This window comes from Tachypleus tridentatus, chromosome 3 (assembly GCF_004210375.1).
Source record: "Tachypleus tridentatus isolate NWPU-2018 chromosome 3, ASM421037v1, whole genome shotgun sequence".
Lineage (NCBI taxonomy): Eukaryota > Metazoa > Arthropoda > Merostomata > Xiphosura > Limulidae > Tachypleus > Tachypleus tridentatus.
This window is the reverse complement of record NC_134827.1, coordinates 111,061,016-111,084,762: the sequence shown is the minus strand read 5'-3', so window position 1 is coordinate 111,084,762 and position 23,747 is coordinate 111,061,016. Positions and strand designations below refer to the sequence as shown.

General features: G+C 33.2%; 1 protein-coding gene across 1 annotated transcript in view; it reads right to left on the bottom strand.

Annotated features, from left to right (window-relative positions):
* Window positions 1-7,948, bottom strand: part of LOC143247755 (nose resistant to fluoxetine protein 6-like) — a 41,144-nt gene extending 33,196 nt beyond the window's left edge. Inside the window, exons 1-2 of the mRNA XM_076496189.1 lie at window positions 7,539-7,948; window positions 414-649 (exon numbers count right to left, since the gene is read on the bottom strand). Coding sequence (XP_076352304.1) covers window positions 414-649; window positions 7,539-7,923 — 621 coding nt within the window. The 5' untranslated portion in view covers window positions 7,924-7,948. The remainder of the gene's footprint in view (window positions 1-413; window positions 650-7,538) is intronic.
* Between the last annotated feature and the right edge of the window lie 15,799 nt (window positions 7,949-23,747).

Below are 23,747 nucleotides of genomic sequence, written 5' to 3'. Positions count from 1 at the left end.
CAAATACAGTTGCACTTTAACCACTAATCATAAGCTGTATTTTACATAATTCAACAGGGAGGTTCGCAAATGGTTCTCTTTAAAAATGACGTAATTTTCTCACTGTAACATTTGACCACGAACAATAATGTGTACTACTAACATTAGCACAATATTAATAACTAACTACCAATCGATCTTCACATTTACTAAATAATTATCCCCCAGTGGCTAGAATCAGGGTTTCGATATTTTTGGAGGGCAGAGCATAGATAGCCCATTATGCTGAACAACAACTAAATAACTAAATTAGTAGTAGTTGAGATTCAGTTTGATGACATTCATTTGTTACGTATTTTAATTAGACATTTACTTTATAAGCAACTTTACAAAGCCCTATATTTATCTTAATTGTTTAGAAAAATATGACTTACTTCTCCAGGTTTGGAAAAATTGGAGAGAATCTTCACTCCGGCTGCAATGCTGAGGTATTTTGGTGATCGGGCTGGTAATGGAGGCCGAAATAAAACAGAACAATACTGCCCTTGGAATGTGGTAACATAATGGCTCGTGTTGGGAGAAATAATATCCAAACATTGATCATAAGATCCCAGGCTGGTCAGGGTTCCCTCCAACAGTCCAGATGGTAGCCTTCCATTAGAGTCAATCACTAAACCAACAAACATTGTTGTGTTACATGCACGATTATTCTAGTAGGTAAAAGATTCTAAGTTACACCTATTACACTCCCCTTATGGTCCAGTACTAAATCAACAGAAATTCACCCTTACATTCCTGATCGGTTTTGTACACATTATATCCTAAGAGTATCATACAACAGTGCAATTATTGCACCAAACCTATAAAATCTCAGGGGTGGTTAACCTAATAATTCATTTCGAACTTGGTACACAATACATATAAGATAGACAGTATTGAGGTTTTTACATTTTTCAGCTGTCTGAAGCTTAAATTAACAGCATTAACATGTGATTCTAAAATTAACTTAACATACAGATACTATTCCTAAATGAAGCTATGGGAAGAACATGATTTTCTGGACAGCAATCTTCGACTCTCACAGCTTCGTTCCTGTTGTTACTGTTTAGGTGCAATGCTACGCATTGGGATATATTCTCTAGAGGGAATCGATCATCTGAGTTTAGTGGACCTGTCGCTGACCCTCCGGAGGACTTCTTGAAATAAAAGTAGGATTACATGAGAACGTTTACTAGTGCAAATTTCGAAATAATGCGCTTAGTCATAAGACTTTAATGCGAATCCTGTTTGATTCACGAAAGATGATCACATAAAGCTTTATTAAATATTTTTTGTTTGAAACAATTACGTCCAGTTTTATGGGTTACTTTTCTTACACCTTTCACAACTTCACTCCAACAAATGTTTCAGGGCAAAGTTTTAAGTACTGTATAAGAAACAAATTCCATCAAACTTAACGAAATGTCGTAGAAACTGGTAAAAAACGTTGGTTAGTTGTTCATGTTTAGAGCAAAGCTACACAACTGGCCATCTGTGCTCTAACCATTACGAGGATCGGAACCCTATTTTTAGAGTTTTATGCTTGCAGATTTATCAATAAGTCACTGGAGGGATTGGGCTAAAGACCCCATAGTTTCAACTTGATTGCAGTTTTAAATCGTAATTAATATAACATTTCAGGAAAAGAAAGACCACGGACCAAAAAAACATTCAGAAAAAACTATTGACTTAGTTGTTTCAGACCAAAGCTACGTTGGGCTGTCTACTGTGTCCATCGTGGAAGAGCGAACTCCGAATCTTTGCGATGTATTCCTTAGACCATGTGCTTGCTGTCTTACCGGAACACGGTAAAAACAAAGAGTTAGAAAAGTAAAAAATGCAAAGAGCAAAGTTTTTCTTTGTTTATTTTAATTAAAGTTTTATACCACTACCAGTTATCTTAAGAATACATTTTTACTTCAAGTAGGTTTCTCGTCATCATGAATAAAGATGGGTAATGGTAAAATATACAGTAGTAAATACAGCAAACTATATTACGTAATAAACTATATCTTATATTATGAAGTATATTGTGTAATAAACTATATCTTATATTATGAAGTATATTATGTAATAAACTATATCTTATATTATGAAGTATATTATGTAATAAACTATATCTTATATTATGAAGTATATTGTGTAATAAACTATATCTTATATTATGAACTATATTATGTAATAAACTATATCTTACATTATGAAGTATATTGTGTAATAAACTATATCTTATATTATGAAGTATATTATGTAATAAACTATATCTTATATTATGAAGTATATTATGTAATAAACTATATCTTATATTATGAAGTATATTGTGTAATAAACTATATCTTATATTATGAAGTATATTATGTAATAAACTATATCTTATATTATGAAGTATATTATGTAATAAACTATATCTTATATTATGAAGTATATTATGTAATAAACTATATCTTACATTATGAAGTATATTGTGTAATAAACTATATCTTATATTATGAAGTATATTATGTAATAAACTATATCTTATATTATGAAGTATATTGTGTAATAAACTATATCTTATATTATGAAGTATATTGTGTAATAAACTATATCTTATATTATGAAGTATATTGTGTAATAAACTATATCTTATATTATGAAGTATATTATGTAATAAACTATATCTTATATTATGAAGTATATTATGTAATAAACTATATCTTATATTATGAAGTATATTATGTAATAAACTATATCTTATATTATGAACTATATTATGTAATAAACTATATCTTACATTATGAAGTATATTGTGTAATAAACTATATCTTATATTATGAAGTATATTATGTAATAAACTATATCTTATATTATGAAGTATATTGTGTAATAAACTATATCTTATATTATGAAGTATATTGTGTAATAAACTATATCTTATATTATGAAGTATATTATGTAATAAACTATATCTTATATTATGAAGTATATTATGTAATAAACTATATCTTATATTATGAAGTATATTATGTAATAAACTATATCTTATATTATGAAGTATATTGTGTAATAAACTATATCTTATATTATGAAGTATATTGTGTAATAAACTATATCTTATATTATGAAGTATATTGTGTAATAAACTATATCTTATATTATGAAGTATATTGTGTAATAAACTATATCTTATATTATGAAGTATATTGTGTAATAAACTATATCTTATATTATGAAGCATATTATGTAATAAACTATATCTTATATTATGAAGTATATTGTGTAATAAACTATATCTTATATTATCAAGTATATTGTGTAATAAACTATATCTTATATTATGAAGTATATTGTGTAATAAACTATATCTTATATTATGAAGTATATTGTGTAATAAACTATATCTTATATTATGAAGTATATTATGTAATAAACTATATCTTATATTATGAAGTATATTGTGTAATAAACTATATCTTATATTATGAAGTATATTATGTAATAAACTAAATGTTATATAATGAAGTATATTGTGTAATAAACTACATATTATATAATGAAGTATATTGTGTAATAAACTACATATTATATAATGAAGTATATTGTGTAATAAACTAAATGTTATATAATGAAGTATATTGTGTAATAAATTAAATATTATACGATGAAGTATTAATCTGTGATGATGATAAAACCCACTTGTGGAGAAAAATGTATATGTAAAAACGGCTGGTATGGATCGAGAAAATTTTATGTAAAGGAGTGAACAACATTTGGCAAAAACTAGTAACAAAATATGACATTCCAGTTAATACCAAATTTATTCAAAAACCAGGCACAAAACTAAGGTCTATACTATGTAAAGACTACACTGACAAACACCACACCAACATTATTTATAAAATACAATGTGATAACTGCCACGACTTCTATATTGGAGAAACAAGTAGAAAAATGGAAACCAGATTCAAAGAACATAAAAAGTCACCTTCACACGTTTTCGAACACTGCAAGTCAAATAAACACAACATAACCATAGAAAACACTCAAATACTAAATAAAGAAATAAACATAAACAAACGCAAAATTAAAGAAGCCTTACTTATACAACAACTTAAACCCAAAACAAACCAATATAAAGGAACACCTTTACACCTATATTAATAAATATAATCAAACATCTAACCACGCCCTCTACATTCCTACACTCAGTTACACAACCCCCACAAACATGTGGTCAGCTGCAGGTCAGTTACCTCTTTCTTTCTTTGTAAACCTGATCATGACCGAAGAAAGTCGAAACGTTGTTCGCTCCTCTACATAAAATTTTCTCAATCGAAACCAGCTATTTTTACATATATATTTCTCTACAAGTGGGTTTTCTTGTCATCACTGATTATTATTTCATCACGGCGATTGTACGAGAAGTGTAAGTCTTTGTGTTTTCTTTATGTATTTATCTATGTAACCATTATGTCTGAACTAACGTTTGTTTGTTTGTTTTTGAATTTCGCACAAAGCTACTCGAGGGCTATCTGTGCTAGCCGTCCCTAATTTAGCAGTCTAAGACTAGAGGTAAGGCAGCTAGTCATCACCACCCACCGCCGACTCTTGGGCTACTCTTTTACTAACGAATAGTGGGATTAACCGTCACATTATAACGCCCCCACGGCTGGGAGGGCGAGCATGTTTGGCGCGACGGGGATGCGAACTCGCGACCTCAGATTACGAGTCGCACGCCTTAACACGCTTGGCCATGCCGGGCCGTCTGAAGCAACGTACCTTACACTACTATTAACAGTACACGCTCAGACGATCGTAAACTAAGAAACATAAACCAAAGAATTATCAATAGAAGAAATGACATCTATTTCATTCAACAATGTAGAAAGGAACAACTAACACTAACTTTGAAAAGGTAAAACTATCAAAAACTCTTAATCTATGCACAAACATTATCCAAAATGTACAGAAAAAACTACTTAAAGCCATGTTGAACACAAAATACAAAGAACTACATGACTTACAAAAACAAAAAATGAACCTAGACCATCAACTGGCGTGTTGCATTAAACCAGAGATTTACTGACTTATACAACGAAACATAAACCAAATCAACACCAGGAACGACAGAGACAAAATGATCTGTCACAACAAAAAACTAGAAAAACTAAGATGCAAACAACAGAAAAGACACCAACATGACAAGCCGTTGACTAACCTCATAATTGACAGATCCGACCGAGAATTAAACACAGATACGTCTACTTAACAAAGGACTCAACTTCGCAATAGCATCTAGGTACATTCCAACCTTAGAAATTAAAACATGTTTAGAAGACCTAGCCAGAAGACTTGTGATACTTTCTACAGAAAACAAAAACAAGAAAACAACCAACAGAAAGAAGACAACTTCAACAATTTTATTGACATCCAACAGCCAAACTTCCCAGAAAAATTAAAAACTTATATTTTCCAGAAACACCAAAAAACAACATCTTAAACGATTTTTTCAAAGAATTTTCTCCAAAACCATCAACATAATTTCATAAAACAGAAAACTAAAAAATAATCTTACTAAAAGAGACATTAATTCCATTAAAAACGTAGAACAAGACAAAAACAAAAATTCTGAAAGCAGATAAAGGAAACGCTATAGTCCTAATGAATACGAATAAATACATTAAAAATTAAGAACATCCTATCAGACACGAATAAATTTATACCAATACACACAAATCTTACAAAGACACACGAAACGCAACTAAACGAAATACTACTAAAAATGAAAAAAGACAACACAGTTTCACAAACACTTTATTCCTACCTACGTAAAACCGACTCACGCACACCACAAATATACGGCATCCCCAAACCTCATAAACCAGATTGTCCATTACGACCAATAATGTCCACATATGAATCGTTTAATTACAATCTTGGTAAATACATAGCATGGGCATTCTCCAAATATGTAACATCAGCCAGCTCATTCATCAAAGTATCTTTTAATTTCAAGTCTAATCTTAATTAACTTAATCATAAAGCCTTAATGGCCAGTTTCGATGTTATATCCCTCTTTACAGAAGTTCCAACCACTGAAGCCTGCAAGATAGCCTTAGAACTCTATATCCGAGACCCTAACCCACCAATAGACATTCCCAGCAACCAATTAGCAACCCTCATAGCATTCACCACGAAGAAAACAAACTTCGTGTTTAGCAACCACAACTATATACAAACAAATGGCCTAAGCATGGGCAGCCCAGTATAACCAGTTCTAGCTAATATTTTTATGACACAAGTTGAAACACAAGCAATTAGCACAGCATTACATCCACCACTATACTGATACAAATATGTAAACAACACGATTGCGGGATTCACATCTACAGAACACACACTTAATTTTTTCAATCGCATTAACGCTATACATCCCAACATTAACTTCACATGTGAACAGGAAGAAAGCAATCAAATATCATTGCTTAACCTCAAAATTACAAGAACTGACACACAATTCAAAACAGAAATCCACCGAAAAATCACCCATACTGGACCATACATTCCTTGGGACTCGGCACATGAAACAAAACAAAAACTCAACATACTAAGAAACCAAATAAACACAGCCATAAAACTATGCTTACCAGATAAAATTAACGGTGAATTATACAAAATAAAATAAAACTTCATCAGCATCAATAAGTTTCCTCCACAAATTGTAGAAAACATTGCACGCACACACCTAGACAGAAAGCAAAATCAACTAACAAAAGTAAATATATCCCACGAATTAAAAATTACGAAATCATATACTGCTGTATATCACATATTCCCGACATCAGCAAAACAATAACTAACATTTGGCAAAAAACTAGTACCAAAATATGACATTCCAGTTAATACCAAATTTGTTCAAAAACCAGGCACAAAACTAAGGTCTATACTATGTAAAAACTACACTGACAAACACCACACCAACATTACTTATAAAATACAATGTGATAACTGCCACGACTTCTATATTGGAAAAACAAGTAGAAAAATGGAAATCAGATTCAGAGAACACAAAAAGTCACCTTCACACGTTTTCGAACACTGCAAGTCAAATAAACACAACATAACCATAGAAAACACTCAAATACTAAATAAAGAAACAAACATAAACAAACGCAAAATGAAAGAAGTCTTACTTATACAACAACTCAAGCCCAAAATAAACCAATACAAAGGAACGCATTTATACCTGTATTAATAAATATAATCAAACGTCAAAGCACGTCCTCTACATTCCTACACTCAATTACACAACCCCCTTCAAACATGTGGTCAGCTATCGGTCAGTTACCTCTTTCTTTCTTTGTGAACCTGACAATGACCGAAAAAGGTCGAAACGTTGTTCGCTCCTCTACATAAAATTTTCTCAACCCATACCAGCCGTTTTTACATATATATATATATAAATGAAGTATATTATGTAATGAGCTGTAATTTTAATTAATCAAAGGTTTGCACCAAGAAATTCAACATTAAATACCTACTCTTTGTTGACCACGTCTCCATCTTTCCAAATGACGTCAGTACCGTCATTACACTCTGATAGCAATCTTCACTGACGTTTATTGTCTTTAAAAAGTCATCTATAATCGGTTTTAAAGTCAGAGTTACATCTGAGACTTTTCTTTTATAAATCTCTCTCATATTTTCCCACGCTTCAAGAACTTCATAATCAGGTAATATCCATGGTGCAGAAGCATCTGGAATTTTCTCAGCAGCAGTTGCTGCCCACTCATTATTAAGTTCTGTGTCATTCAATTGTTTAATAATATCACTACAAGTAATGATGCCTACAAACACACCACCGAGCCAAAACCAGAACATCGTCGTTTGAAATATAAAAAAGTTTGTTGTTACTCTCACTGTCATAACACTAAGGTAAACATGTAAAAGAACAAGCTTCGTGGTGTTTTAAAGAAAATTTTGTGTGCGTGTGGTTGGTGGATAAAACCACGCATGCGTTTAGCACTATCCAATCACCTTGACCCAGATTGTCGTGGTGCACAGACTGCTGTTGATGGAATTAGCTTTTCATTGAAAGTGCAAGTTAAATTACGAAAGAATTTCTACTTAAAGTGCAATTGATTTTTTCTTTTTTTTTATTAGAAGTTATCAAGCAAAATGAAATGGCAAAAACACCCCTTGCTCTGGAGCTTTCTTCTGATTTTTTATTACCGTCTCCATAAGCTAATATCACTAAGATTAAAAACAATAACCGAATGATAAGTGTGCCATGAAAAATATGATACTTTGATTTACACACACATTTGAAGGCTATTGGTTGAGAGTCTTTTAGATATATTTAAATGGTGTGATAAGAACTGACGTTGCACGACGCCACAGTTATCAGCAGCTTGTCAGGGTAATTGTTACTCAATGTGGGTTTGTGTGTGTGTGTATTAACTTCACATAACACTTTAGGTCAAGGCAGATAGTTTTTCTAGCTTCGAAATCTTGCACAAACCTAATAAAGAGGTATTTGCACAGAGATGTCCCTAAATGTGTCCTGTTTGTTTGTTTTGAACTTCGCGCAAAGTTACTCAAGACTTATCTGCACTAGCCGTACCTAATTTATCAGTGTAAGACTAGAGGGAAGGCAGCTAGTCATCACCATCCACCACTAACTCTTAGGCTACTCTTTTACCAACGAATAGTGGGATTGCCCGTCACATTATCACATTATGACACCTCCAAGGCTGAAAGAGCGAGCATGTTTATAGGAAAGAGATTTGAACCCGAAACCTTCAGACTGAGCGTTATGCACCTTAGTCACTTGGTTTACAATGTTTTGAGTTCACAGTTTAAAATGTTATTAAACTTGACATGCCTTTCATTTTAAAGCATTAATATTGTTAAATACGTAAAAACAGAAGGCATTATTGCCATTCATTGTAAAATATTAATATTGTTGAAGACGTAAAAACAGAAGGCATTATTGCCATTCATTGTAAAGTATTAATATTGTTGAAGACTTAAAAACTTGTTGTGGCTATTATATATAAGCGGGTATTGTTGTTGTTATTGCAGTTACAAAAACAATTCAATGGAACGTTTCGTCGCCAATGGATTCGGCAAAAATAGCGTGATATAATACCATTATTATAATACACGCTTCCACTGTTTCAAGTTCCATAAGGATCTAGATATAGAATGCAGTGTTGAAAATATAATAGACCTGGTTACGAATATAAAATGACAAATAACTTATTGATTTTGCATTCGCCAAATTCAGGTTTTCCGCTTCTCTTGATGCGATACTCCATTTTTTTTAATATAAATACATAAATATTCCACAAAAGCTGTGTTGATTTTCAGAGCCATTTACCTCTATCATGCGATCAGTCCCCGTCACACCAAAACATGCTTACTCTTTAAGCAGTGGGGGCGTTATATTGTAACGGTGAATTCCATTACTCGTTGGAAAAACGTAGTCCAAGAGTTGGCTGTGGGTGGTGATGATTAACAGCTTTCCCTCTCGTCTTACACTGGTAAATTAGGGACGGCTAGCGCAGATAGCCCTCGTATAGCTTTGCGTGAAGTTCAAATCAAATGAATTGATCGAAGTATGCCAGCGAAAGGGATACGTGCCCTTGTTCTACACTCTACAGAATTGCACTGGGTTATTAGGTAACCTCATTGTACGCACATAAGCCATTTTGTCCGTTATAAAAAAATCATTATAACTGTTTATATTTCGTAGAAGAAATATGACTTAAGCATACTAGTTCCTCGTTCTAGTTTTGTTTTTAGAGAAAACCCATATAGGCCCAGTAAAGACATATATGTAATTAAAGTTACCACCAGCCTTATTACACTATTCTTTCATAAAACCCATATAGATAAGATTGACGTGTGATTTTAGTCATAGCTATAAGTCATGGCTATTAATACCGTTAACCAGAACATTATTTCTCGTCATACCTTGCCATTCTGTCGTTTCTATTAATTCAAAAAAGTTAAACGTTAGACAAGTATATATTTTTCGAAGGAGCGAAGTATAATAATCAGATAAGAAGGTTTAACACTTTTAACATGGAGTGCAATAATTACATAAGAAGGTTTAACACTTTTAACACGGAGTACAATAATTACATAAGAAGGTTTAACACTTTTAACATGGAGTGCAATAATTACATAAGAAGGTTTAACACTTTTAACATGGAGTACAATAATTACATAAGAAGGTTTAACACTTTTAACACGGAGTACAATAATTACATAAGAAGGTTTAACACTTTTAACACGGAGTACAATAATTACATAAGAAGGTTTAACACTTTTAACATGGAGTACAATAATTACATAAGAAGGTTTAACACTTTTAACACGGAGTACAGTAATTACATAAGAAAGTTTAACACTTTTAACACGGAGTACAATAATTACATAAGAAAGTTTAACACTTTTAACACGGAGTACAATAATTACATAAGAAAGTTTAACACTTTTAACACGGAGTACAATAATTACACGGGAAGTTTTAACGAATTTCATAATAACCCATTAAAGCTGTGAGAATACGTGGATCTCACGTTGTAAAGGAAACTTGTACGTATATCCATGATCCTGCCAAGTTCGCTGTTGATTATTGGTTTGTTATTAGTCACAAAGTTTCATAACGAGTTGTCTAGGTCATGCTCAACGCGAACATCAAAAGCGATTTTTAACGTTATAAGCCCTCAGAATTACCACTGAGTTACTGGGGAAGGATCTTCATTGTTAAACTGATGTGAGGTGGATCGAATAACTTAATATTAAAGTCACAGATTTAACCTCGTTCATTAACGTACAACAGACTTAACCTCATTCATTAACGTACAACTAACAGAGGAAAGTTTAATTTGAATATATTTACAGTTTCTCAATAAATTATTTTGTTTCTTTGTTGCGAATCAAACAAAAAATGTGCAAAGGGTTATCTAAGACGTGCCCACCGTAGGGGATCAGAGCTAAACTATTTCCTACATAAGCTCTCCATTTTGAATTTAAGCATCAGATATTAGGAAGATAGACAACTACAATGAATTTTTCATATTCATACCAGGAATATAGGTAACCTGTATTACGTTTCATTCCTTGAGTAGTGGGTGTTATGGTATCTAATAAGTCCTGAAACGTTCAAAATCACATGTTTACAGAGGCATGCATTCAACTTGTAGAGGCTTGTCTTTTTTGAAAATAAGAAATCTCAAATATTCTAAAGCAACGTTTAATTTCAAATCATGGTTAACCAGAAAATGTATTCCTTTTATATAACCTGGTCACGTCTAAACGGATTCGATTTTCAACGCCATAAACTTAAAAATATGCCTTTTTTTACGCAGTCAGAAAAAAAAAACATGTTGGGAATAAGTACAATCCAGTTAAATATTAATAAGTTGAAAGAGATTTCCTGACTTGTTCACGTGCGACGTGTGTATTTATAATAACAAAGATCTTGTCTGAGTGATTTGTTTAACTAGCCTATTGCTACGTTACAGAGTTCGTGCATTTTTTACTGTGTTTCCGTACAATTAAGATACTTATCTCTCAACTCAAAAAACACATCTGAAGATTATATATATATATACAGAATAAAATTCATTACTATGTTATCTGCCTTGACAAAAAAACAAACGCCTGCAGTACAATGTTTCTAAATTTGTAGGCTGACTCAGCATGAACTATGTCGTGTTGGTCTGATCTACCTTACACGGATGTTTAAATTTTAAGTCATAACAGATTAAAACAGTTTGTTCTAATCTACCTTGACCCGACACCGGAACAACTAAAAATAATTTTGTTTTAATCTTGTTGAGGAGGTTTACATAATATTTGTGAAAAGATGCTACGACAATATTAATCACACATCTAGACAAACTTCTTATCAGTGGACGTCACTCCCAAAATTAAGTTTAAGCAGACTAAAAAGGGAGAAAAATTCCACTGGAATTTAACCAACGGATATGAAAGCGGTTGTTGATTTCTGTAGACGGAAGCATGTGACTCTCTATAAACTCGAAAACTTTAATTATTGACTTAATAATGGTACCAGTAAATATTTCCAAGTTCATGGCAATGATTTTTCGGGGAGGGTCGAAGGGGTCTCTTTCGTTACCATATCTCGAACTTAGAAGAAATAAAAAGGTGTTCTAGATTGTAAACGCTGAGGTGTGATTCGAAAGCATGTTACTGTCTGAACGTCTTACTGAGCGAGATTTCTCCTTCACACGGCATACATTTAAGACCTATATTTAACATATTGTGCCATTTGGCTCTACCTAGCTTAATAACCATGTTGTATGAATATTTATCTTTATATAACCTTGATACACAGACGAAAGAAAAACTTCCGTGTGTATCACACAGATTTGTAGGCTTAAGTAAGTAAACACAAAATGTTTAAAGAATCAATTTGTTAAACATTGAGAATAAGGGTTAGCATTTGAATGAGGGTAATTGCATTGCGATCCAGCATGGTCTGGTCGTTAGGGGGCGCTCGACTCGTAATCTAGGGATCACGTGTTCGAATCCCCGTCACCTCAATTATGCTCACCCTTTCAGCCGTGAGGGCATTATAATGTGACGGTCAATTCTACTATTCGTTGGTAAAAGGGTAGCCCAAAAGTTGGCGGTGGGTGGTAATGACTAGCTGCTTTCCCTCTAGTCTTAGGGACAGCTAGCGTAGATAGCCCTCGTGTAGCTTTGTGCGAAATTCAGAAACAAATAAACAGTTACATTACATTCCAGTCTTTTGAGATTGAAGACGTCAGACCTCATATAGTATGTACTGATAAGCATTCATTCAGTTAACTGAAGACAACAACGGTCTGTTTAAAGTCCTGACTTAAAAATAATTTAAGTTAAGCAAGTAGTACGAAGATGGAGATAGAATATAAATCTGTTGGAAATTAAACCCAAAGCTACACAATGGGCTATCTGTCCTCAGGCCAACACGGATATCGAAACCCGATTTCTAGAGGTGTGAGCCCGCAGACATACCACTATGCCATTGAGAGGCATATATAAATTTGTATACATCAGTACATAATGTATGCCACGTGGTTACTCCAATTAAGTTACCCAGTAATGTTTTAGACAGACATTCTTTAATCGCCCCAATAACCGACGTTGTGCTCACGTACTTATTATAAATACCGTTGGTTCATATCATTAAAACATAGGCATGTTTTTTTAATTACAGAAAAACAATAATTGTATCAGTATTTTCAGTATATTCTAAGGGCATCGATAGGATTAAGATATTAAGTACTGGTCTTGTCAGCTGTCATTCTCTTACCCTTAAACAGTGCAATGTCCCTTTCCTAACATAGAATAAAAAAGAACTCCAAGGGTGAACGACTTTGATATGTTTTACCACAGGACTCTCGAGTCATTATCATTCCATCATTTTCATTCACCTTTCTCTCGTTTTTTTCCCAACATTTTAGCAAAATAAAAAACACTAGCGGTGTTGAAACCGGTTTCATAAAGACCGGTATCTTTCTAAACGAAGTATAAATAAATAAAACGACAACTTTCAGTTCAACATTAATTTTCGAAATAAAATATGAATAAAACTTTTAACTATCAGTAAAAAATGATGTAAGATCGTGATAGGTAATGCGTGTGTGTGTGTTTTTATAGTAAAGCCCCATCGGATTATCTGCTATGTTCAGAACCCCTAATTTTAGCTTTGTAAATCCGTAGACTTCGCGATATTTCAGCGAGGGTCGTCAGAAATAATGATACAAGATATTAACATGAATGTTGGAACACCTTGTTTAGATGTTATAGCTACATTTGTACAAGACCATTGATACAGATTCTTTAGATGTTATAGCTAGATTTGTACAAGACCATTGATACAGATTCTTTAGATGTTATAGCTAGATTTGTACAAGACCATTGATACAGATTCTTTAGATGTTATAGCTAGATTTGTACAAGACCATTGATACAGCTTCTTTAGATGTTATAGCTAGATTTGTACAAGACCATTGATACAGCTTCTTTAGATGTTATAGCTACATTTGTACAAGACCATTGATACAGCTTCTTTAGATGTTATAGCTACATTTGTACAAGACAACTCATACAGATTCTTTAGATGTTATAGCTAGATTTGTACAAGACAACTCATACAGATTCTTTAGATGTTATAGCTAGATTTGTACAAGACCATTAATACAGATTCTTTAGATGTTATAGCTAGATTTGTACAAGACCATTGATACAGATTCTTTAGATGTTATAGCTAGATTTGTACAAGACCATTGATACAGATTCTTTAGATGTTATAGCTACATTTGTACAAGACCATTGATACAGATTCTTTAGATGTTATAGCTAGATTTGTACAAGACCATTGATACAGCTTTTTGAGATGTTATAGCTAGATTTGTACAAGACCATTGATACAGCTTCTTTAGATGTTATAGCCACATTTGTACAAGACCATTGATACAGATTCTTTAGATGTTATAGCTAGATTTGTACAAGACCATTAATACAGATTCTTTAGATTTTATAGCTAGATTTGTACAAGACCATTGATACAGCTTCTTGAGATGTTATAGCTACATTTATACAAGACCATTGATACAGCTTCTTGAGATGTTATAGCCACATTTGTACAAGACCATTGATACAGCTTCTTTAGATGTTATAGCTAGATTTGTACAAGACCATTGATACAGCTTCTTTAGATGTTATAGCTAGATTTGTACAAGACCATTGATACAGCTTCTTTAGATGTTATAGCCACATTTGTACAAGACCATTGATACAGATTCTTTAGACGTTATAGCTACATTTATACAAGACCATCGATACAGATTCTTTAGATGTTATAGCTACATTTGTACAGGACCATCGATACAGCTTCTTTAGATGTTATAGCTAGATTTGTACAAGACCATTGATACAGATTCTTTAGACGTTATAGCTACATTTATACAAGACCATTGATACAGCTTCTTGAGATGTTATAGCTACATTTATACAAGACCATTGATACAGCTTCTTGAGATGTTATAGCCACATTTGTACAAGACCATTGATACAGCTTCTTTAGATGTTATAGCTAGATTTGTACAAGACCATTGATACAGCTTCTTTAGATGTTATAGCCACATTTGTACAAGACCATTGATACAGATTCTTTAGACGTTATAGCTACATTTATACAAGACCATTGATACAGCTTCTTGAGATGTTATAGCTACATTTATACAAGACCATTGATACAGCTTCTTGAGATGTTATAGCCACATTTGTACAAGACCATTGATACAGCTTTTTAGATGTTATAGCTAGATTTGTACAAGACCATTGATACAGCTTCTTTAGATGTTATAGCTAGATTTGTACAAGACCATTGATACAGCTTCTTGAGATGTTATAGCTAGATTTGTACAAGACCATTGATACAGCTTCTTGAGATGTTATAGCTAGATTTGTACAAGACCATCGATACAGCTTCTTGAGATGCTATAGCTAGATTTGTACAAGACCATTGATACAGATTCTTTAGATGTTATAGCTAGATTTGTACAAGACCATTGATACAGCTTCTTTAGATGTTATAGCTAGATTTGTACAAGACCATTGATACAGATTCTTTAGACGTTATAGCTACATTTATACAAGACCATTGATACAGCTTCTTGAGATGTTATAGCTACATTTATACAAGACCATTGATACAGCTTCTTGAGATGTTATAGCCACATTTGTACAAGACCATTGATACAGCTTCTTTAGATGTTATAGCTAGATTTGTACAAGACCATTGATACAGCTTCTTTAGATGTTATAGCCACATTTGTACAAGACCATTGATACAGATTCTTTAGACGTTATAGCTACATTTATACAAGACCATTGATACAGCTTCTTGAGATGTTATAGCTACATTTATACAAGACCATTGATACAGCTTCTTTAGATGTTATAGCTAGATTTGTACAAGACCATTGATACAGCTTCTTTAGATGTTATAGCTACATTAGTACAAGACCATTGATACAGATTCTTTAGATGTTATAGCTAGATTTGTACAAGACCATTGATACAGCTTCTTTAGATGTTATAGCTAGATTTGTACAAGACCATTGATACAGCTTCTTGAGATGTTATAGCTAGATTTGTACAAGACCATTGATACAGCTTCTTGAGATGTTATAGCTAGATTTGTACAAGACCATTGATACAGCTTCTTGAGATGTCATAGCTAGATTTGTACAAGACCATCGATACAGCTTTTTGAGATGTTATAGCCACATTTGTACAAGACCATTGATACAGATTCTTTAGACGTTATAGCTACATTTATACAAGACCATTGATACAGCTTCTTGAGATGTTATAGCTACATTTATACAAGACCATTGATACAGCTTCTTGAGGTGTTATAGCCACATTTGTACAAGACCATTGATACAGCTTCTTTAGATGTTATAGCTAGATTTGTACAAGACCATTGATACAGCTTCTTTAGATGTTATAGCTAGATTTGTACAAGACCATTGATACAGCTTCTTTAGATGTTATAGCTAGATTTGTACAAGACCATTGATACAGCTTCTTGAGATGTTATAGCTAGATTTGTACAAGACCATCGATACAGCTTCTTGAGATGTTATAGCTAGATTTGTACAAGACCATTGATACAGCTTCTTGAGATGTTATAGCTACATTTATACAAGACCATTGATACAGCTTCTTGAGATGTTATAGCTAGATTTGTACAAGACCATCAATACAGATTCTTTAGATGTTATAGCTACATTTGTACTAGACTATTGATACAGATTCTTTAGAGACCATTGTTACATATTAACAAGAGCGTTGGTACAGCTTCTTCGGAAGGTATTGTTACATCTTCACAAAAACGTTGATATAGCTTGTTTAGATAGTATTGTTACATCTTGACAAGGATGTTGGTTTTGTTTGTTTGTTTGTTTTTGAATTTCGCACAAAGCTACTCGAGGGCTATCTGTGCTAGCCGTCCCTAATTTTGCAGTGTAAGACTAGAGGGAAGGCAGCTAGTCATCACCACCCACCGCCAACTCTAGGGCTACTCTTTTACCAACGAATAGAGGGATTGACCGCCACATTATAACGCCCACACGGCTGAAAGGGCGAGCATGTTTGGCGCGACGGGGATGCGAACCCGCGACCCTCGGATTACGAGTCGCACGCCTTAACGCGCTTGGCCATGCCAGGCCTAAGGATGTTGGTACAACTTTTTCAGATGTCATTGTTACACCTTGACAAGAATGTTGGTACAACTTATTTAAATTATTTAGTATCCCACGATGATATTTTGCTATGTTTTAATAATAATTTGCCTGTTATATTTTTAAAAGTAGTTTACATACGTGTAAATGTAATGTATTAATTCAATAGCCTTTTAAACTTTATCATACGATTTTTAAGTATTCGGAAACTTGAAATACAAAATACATATAAATGTGACTTTAACTGATACACCCAATTCAGGTGACATGGTTAAAATACAGAGTATTTATTCTCGAAGTTTAAAGCGCGAATTGTGTAGTTTTGCGCCAACGAAATATTTTCTGAATAAAATATACAATATGGAAAGCGAAAGAAAACCAATCTCTTGTTCTTGAACAGTGCATTATCTTTTTTCCAAACTGATCTCCTAGGGTAAATGACTGATATGTTTTATCATAGGACTATCTAGCTATTCACATTCGATAAACCCCTTCGCTTCTCTCTTGTTTTTCCTAAACCTTCAAGCGAATCAAGAAATGTTGAAACCGGTTTAAACAAGACCAGTGTGGTTCGTAAGGAAATATAAATAAAGAAGTTTTAATTTCAACACATTTCTTCTCGCCATGAATTGTTACATCTTGATAAAAATGTTAGTACAGTTTGTTTAAATGTTATTGTTGCATCTTGACAAGAATGTTGGTGCAGCTTATGTAGATGTTATTGTTACATCTTCACAAAAATGTTGAAATACCTTGTTTAGATGGTTTTGTTACATCTTGACAACAATGTTGATACAGCTTATTTAGATGTCATTGTTACACCTTGACAACAATGTTGGAACAATTTATTTGAATTATTTAGTATTGTTACATCTTGACAAGAATGTTGGAACAGCTTATTTAGATGTTATTGTGTGGCCTGGCATGGCCAAGCGCGTAAGGCGTGCGACTCGTAGTCTAAGGGTTGCGGGTTCGCGCCCACGTCGCGCTAAACATGCTCGCCCTCCTAGCCGTGAGGGCGTATACTGTGACTGTCAATCCCACTATTCGTTGGTAAAAGAGTAGCCCAAGAGTTGGCGGTGGGTGGTGATGACTAGCTGCCTTCCCTCTAGTCTTACACTGCTAAATTAGGGACGGCTAGCAAAGATAGCCTTCGAGTAGCTTTGTGCGAAATTCAAAACAAACAAACAGATGTTATTGTTACACCTTGACAAGAATGTCGGTACAATTTATTTGAATTATTTTGTATACCACAATGTTATTTTGCTATGTTTTAATAATAATTTGCCTGTTATATTTTTAAAAGTAGTTTACATATGTGTAAATGCAACTTATTAATTCAATAGCCTTTTGAACTTTATCATACAATTTTTAAGTATTCGGAAACGTGAAACACAAAATCCATATAAATGTGACTTTAACTGATACACCCAAATCAGGTGACATGGTTAAAATCCAGAGTATTTATTCTCGAAGTTTAAAGCGCAGATTGTGTAGTTTTGCGCCAACGAAATATTTTCTGAATAAAATATACAATATGGAAAGCGAAAGAAAACCATTCTCTTGTCCTTGAACAGTGCATTATTTTTTTTCCAAACTGATCTCCTAGGGTAAATGACTGATATGTTTTATCACAGGACTATCTAGCTATTCACATTTGATAAACCCCTTCGCTTCTCTCTTGTTTTTCCTAAACCTTCAAGCGAATCAAGAAATGTTGAAACCGGTTTAAACAAGACCAGTGCGTTTCGAAAGGAAATATAAATAAAAAGTTTTAATTTCAACACATTTCTTCTCGCCATGAATTGTTACATCTTGATAAAAATGTTAATACAGTTTGTTTAAATGTTATTGTTACATCTTGACAAGGATGTTGGTACAACGTTTTTAGATGTTATTGTTACACCTTGACAAGAATGTTGGTGTAGATGTTTTAGATGATATTGTTACACCTTGACAAGAATGTTGGTATAGATGTTTTAGATGATATTGTTACACCTTGACAAGTGTGTTGGTACGGCTTATTTAGATGTTATTGTTACACCTTGACAAGAATGTTGGTACAGCTTATTTGGATGTTATTGTTACACCTTGACAAGAATGTTGGTACAATTTATTTGAATTATTTAGTATTGTTACATCTTGACACGAATGTTGGTACAGCTTATTTAGATGTTATTGTTACACGTTGACAAGAATGTTGGTACAGCTTATTTAGATGGTATTGTTACATCTTGACAAGGATGTTGGTACAACGTTTTAGATGTTATTGCTACATCTTGATATCTTGCACTTTATATAGATGGTATTGTTACATTTTGCCAAGAATGTTAATATAGCTCATTTAGATGCCACTGTTATACCTTCAGAATGATGTTGGTACAGTTTGTTTAGATGCTATTGTTACATATTAACAAGAATGTTGATACAGCTTGTTCAGATGGTATTGTTACATCTTGACAAGAATGTTGGTATTGTTTGTTTAGATGGTATTGTTAAATATTTATAAGTTACATAAATAAATAGAAATGATTTCAACGTATTTCTTCTCGCCATGAATTGTGAAGGAAGCGAGATCTTACATATTGTAATATTTAGAATTCTGACAAATTATATTCTGTGCTGTCGGTTCCTTAGATAACTGTGTCCTACTTGTGAAGGAAATATATAAATAACAACATCTACAGTTTCGAGCTACTATTGATTCTTCCAGCTGTTCGGGTGACAGGTATTCACTGAAACTGTCTTGGTGCTGTTAATTTAATAAAGAAGTTGAAAACCATTTGATAAGGTAAAATATTAAATTAATTGTATTATAATGTTAGTGTTTTCTGGTACATTGTTATCCCAAATAGACTGAAGTACATATTGAATGATGGTGTTGTTACATCTTAGTAGATGACATTGCTTTGTCTTCACATACGTACATACATTTTGATAGTTGATTTCATCTAAAAAATGTTGAATCGAATAATTCATATTATTATATCTCGGTAGGTGGTGTTAACAGCTTTAGGTGTGTTATTATTATATCTCGGTAGGTGGTGTTGGCAGCTTTAGGTGTGTTATTATTATATCTCGGTAGGTGATGTTGGCGGCTTTGGGTATGTTATTACTATATCTCGGTAGGTGGTGTTGGCAGCTTTAGGTGTGTTATATCTCGGTAGGTGATGTTGGCAGCTTTAGGTGTGTTATTATTATATCTCGGTAGGTGGTGTTGGCAGCTTTAGGTGTGTTATTATTATATCTCGGTAGGTGATGTTGGCAGCTTTAGGTGTGTTATATCTCGGTAGGTGGTGTTGGCAGCTTTAGATGTGTTATATCTCGGTAGGTGGTGTTGGCAGCTTTGGTTCAAGTGTTGATGAATATTTTAACAATATTGAAACCTATGTTACGTCCAATTAAACATTTTTCTTGCGAAATTGCAAGAACAAAATCTAAACAGAGAAAACGATTTTCTTGTTGTAGCAATAGTTATGTAGTGAAACAGGTTCGGTTAAGAACTCGATGTACGGTAGTAACTGGATCAGCCTCTAAGATGATGCAGCCTGAAGTGGTACAGAAATTCTTAGAATGAAATAAAATACACTTTGAATCATTGTGAACCAACCGCGATTAGCCATAAAAAGGGGTGGCCGATTTAGAGACGGGGCCGTCTTATCCTACTTTTCTGCGTGTCGATTAGTCACAAAAATATAAAGGCATATCTTGTGGTCGCATTTCGATTTTAAAAAAAGACGCGTTTATTTAAGAGAAGGGTTAAAAAGTGGTGATTTGTAGATATCCTGTGTATTTTCGTGGATATTAATTATATATATAACCAATAATTTCGTTTACTCATAGGCCCGACATGGCCAGGTGAGTTAAGGCGTTCAACTCGTAACTCGAGGGTCGCGGATCCAAACTCCCGTCGAACCAAATATACTCGCCCTTTCAGCGGTAGGGACGCTATAATGTACAGTCAATCCCATTATTCATTGGTAAAAGAGTAGCCTGAGAGTTCGTGGTGGTGGTGGTGACTAGCTGCCTTCCCTCTAGTCTTACACTTATAAATTAGGGACGGCTAGCGCCGATAGCCCTCGTGTAACTTTGTGCGAAATTCAAAACAAACAAACAAACAAAAAGGTTTACTCTTATGAATCCAGCTGTGTAGGCAAAATTCTTGAAAGAATAATAAGTAATAGACTTTCCACATTCTTGGAGAATCAAAAATTGCCAAAAGAACAAAATGGATTCATGAAATTTAGACAAACAACAGATCACTTAATTAGATTAACCGAAACTATAATAGATAGCTTCAATAATGAAGAATGTACCGTCGCTTGCTTCCTCGATATCGAGAAAGTATTCGACACTGTATGGCATGATGCTTTAAGGTTCCGAATGATTGAAATGGGACTTCCGCGTGGAATTATTCGCTGGCTGTCCAACTTTTTGGAAAATAGAAAGAGTAGAGTCAATATTGAGCGTACCTTTTCTGAGTATTTTACTCCAGAAGCTGGAGTCCCTCAGGGAGGGGTGGTTAGCCCTATACTCTTCATCATGTATGTAAACAATTTACCATTGAAGGATCCAAATCATGGATTCTTTTCACAGTTTGCAGATGATGTGGCAATCTGGAAAAGTGTCCTAACAACAGCAATAGCAGCCACAAACATGCAACCGCAACTAAACAGAATATGCGAATACTGTCAAAAATATAGAATAAAAATAAACACAGCAAAAACAAAACTCGTAGTCTTTACGAAATTGACAAAACACAAAAAACTACAGCTTGAAATATGTATGATTGGTACACTACTTCAGACTGCCACATCGGTAAAATGTTTAGGCCTAACCTATGATTCAAAATTAACTTGGATTAACCATGTAAATGAAATTAAAAACATAGTCTGGCAAAGAACCAACTGTGCTAGTAGTCCAACTGGTAAGAACAGTGAAGCATCTACAGATAACATACTAAAAATCTATAAAACATATATTAGACCAGTAATAGATTATTCAGCTCCAGCATGGATAACTGTAAGCAATAAAATAAATAAAACCAAACTACAAACAATCCAAAACACACTCCTCACAACAGCATACAGAGTTCCAAGAACTATATCATCTCAATTCATACATAAATATTCGAACATACCAACCATACCAGATAGACTCCTACATATTACAATAATGTACCTGGATAAAAATTGGATGAAACATTAATTACTATGCGAATTAGATAGGTACCTCATACATGATGAAGTTAGTCCTAAACATCTCTCCCCAGTATATTCGTATTTTAAACTTAAAAATAAAAAGTAAAAATAATATAAATTCATTAAAAAATAAATAAATATATATACATAAAAAAAAGTGCCACCAACAAACTTGACATTATGCTATTAGGGCAAAGTAACAACTATAAATGTACCAAAATACATGGACATTGCCCTGAAAAGGACCAAAATAATTTTTAGTCCAAATTATATTACTGTAAGACCAATATAAATACGGGGAGGAGGAAGACATTAAGAAGAACCTGACCCTCCAGAGTATAAAGATAAAATACCGAGAGAGAGCGATTCTTATGAATCTCCTTTTAGAAAAATATCTCTGTCACAGGAGTTAATAAACCAACAACTGGTAGCAATGAAAACAAAGCTTATGTTGTTGGTGATTAACAAAAAACAAAATTTTACTTGATAATTTTTAAAGTTTGTTTCCTTCTTTTTTACATAGACTTTTGAATATTTACATAGTCTTCTGTTATATAGATAAAACAATAGTACTATTCTGGGTTTCTGTTGTATAGATAAAAGAATAGTACTATTCTGGGTTTCTGTTGTATAGATAAAAGAATAGTACTATTACAGTTTTCTGTTATATAGATAAAACAATAGTACTATTCTGGGTTTCTGTTATACAGATAAAACAAAAGTGGTATTCTAGGTTTCTGTTATATAGATATGACAACTGTGCTATTATATATTTCTGTTTATTACGTCTATTTGCTTCTTCGTTTTCTTGTGTTTTACATGTAGTGAACCATATATTATTTTGATTTTTATGATATATGACTTCTGTTGTATGCAATGAATTGAATTTGAACACATCCACGAAATGATATCATGTTTATCACACAGAGAAGTGTGAATTAACTTTCAGGAAATAAATGATAAACTGAGCAACAGGTTTCAGTTATAATTATAAGTGATTCGTTAACACAGCATGTGTATAAAGAGGTTATAGTTATAGGTGGTTCATTGATACAGTATTTGGATAAAGAGTTTGAAGTTATAGGTGATTCCTTGATTCAGCATATGAATAAAATAGTCTGTGTGGTAAACAGGGAGAACAATAGTTCGATTGTATTACCCTGGGCCACAGGTGGAAGACAATTGACAGAGCAAGAGATACAATATATGGGACTGGCAAAGATACAGTCTTTGTTGTAGGGGACAATGATGTAGGGAAGAGTAAGTCAGA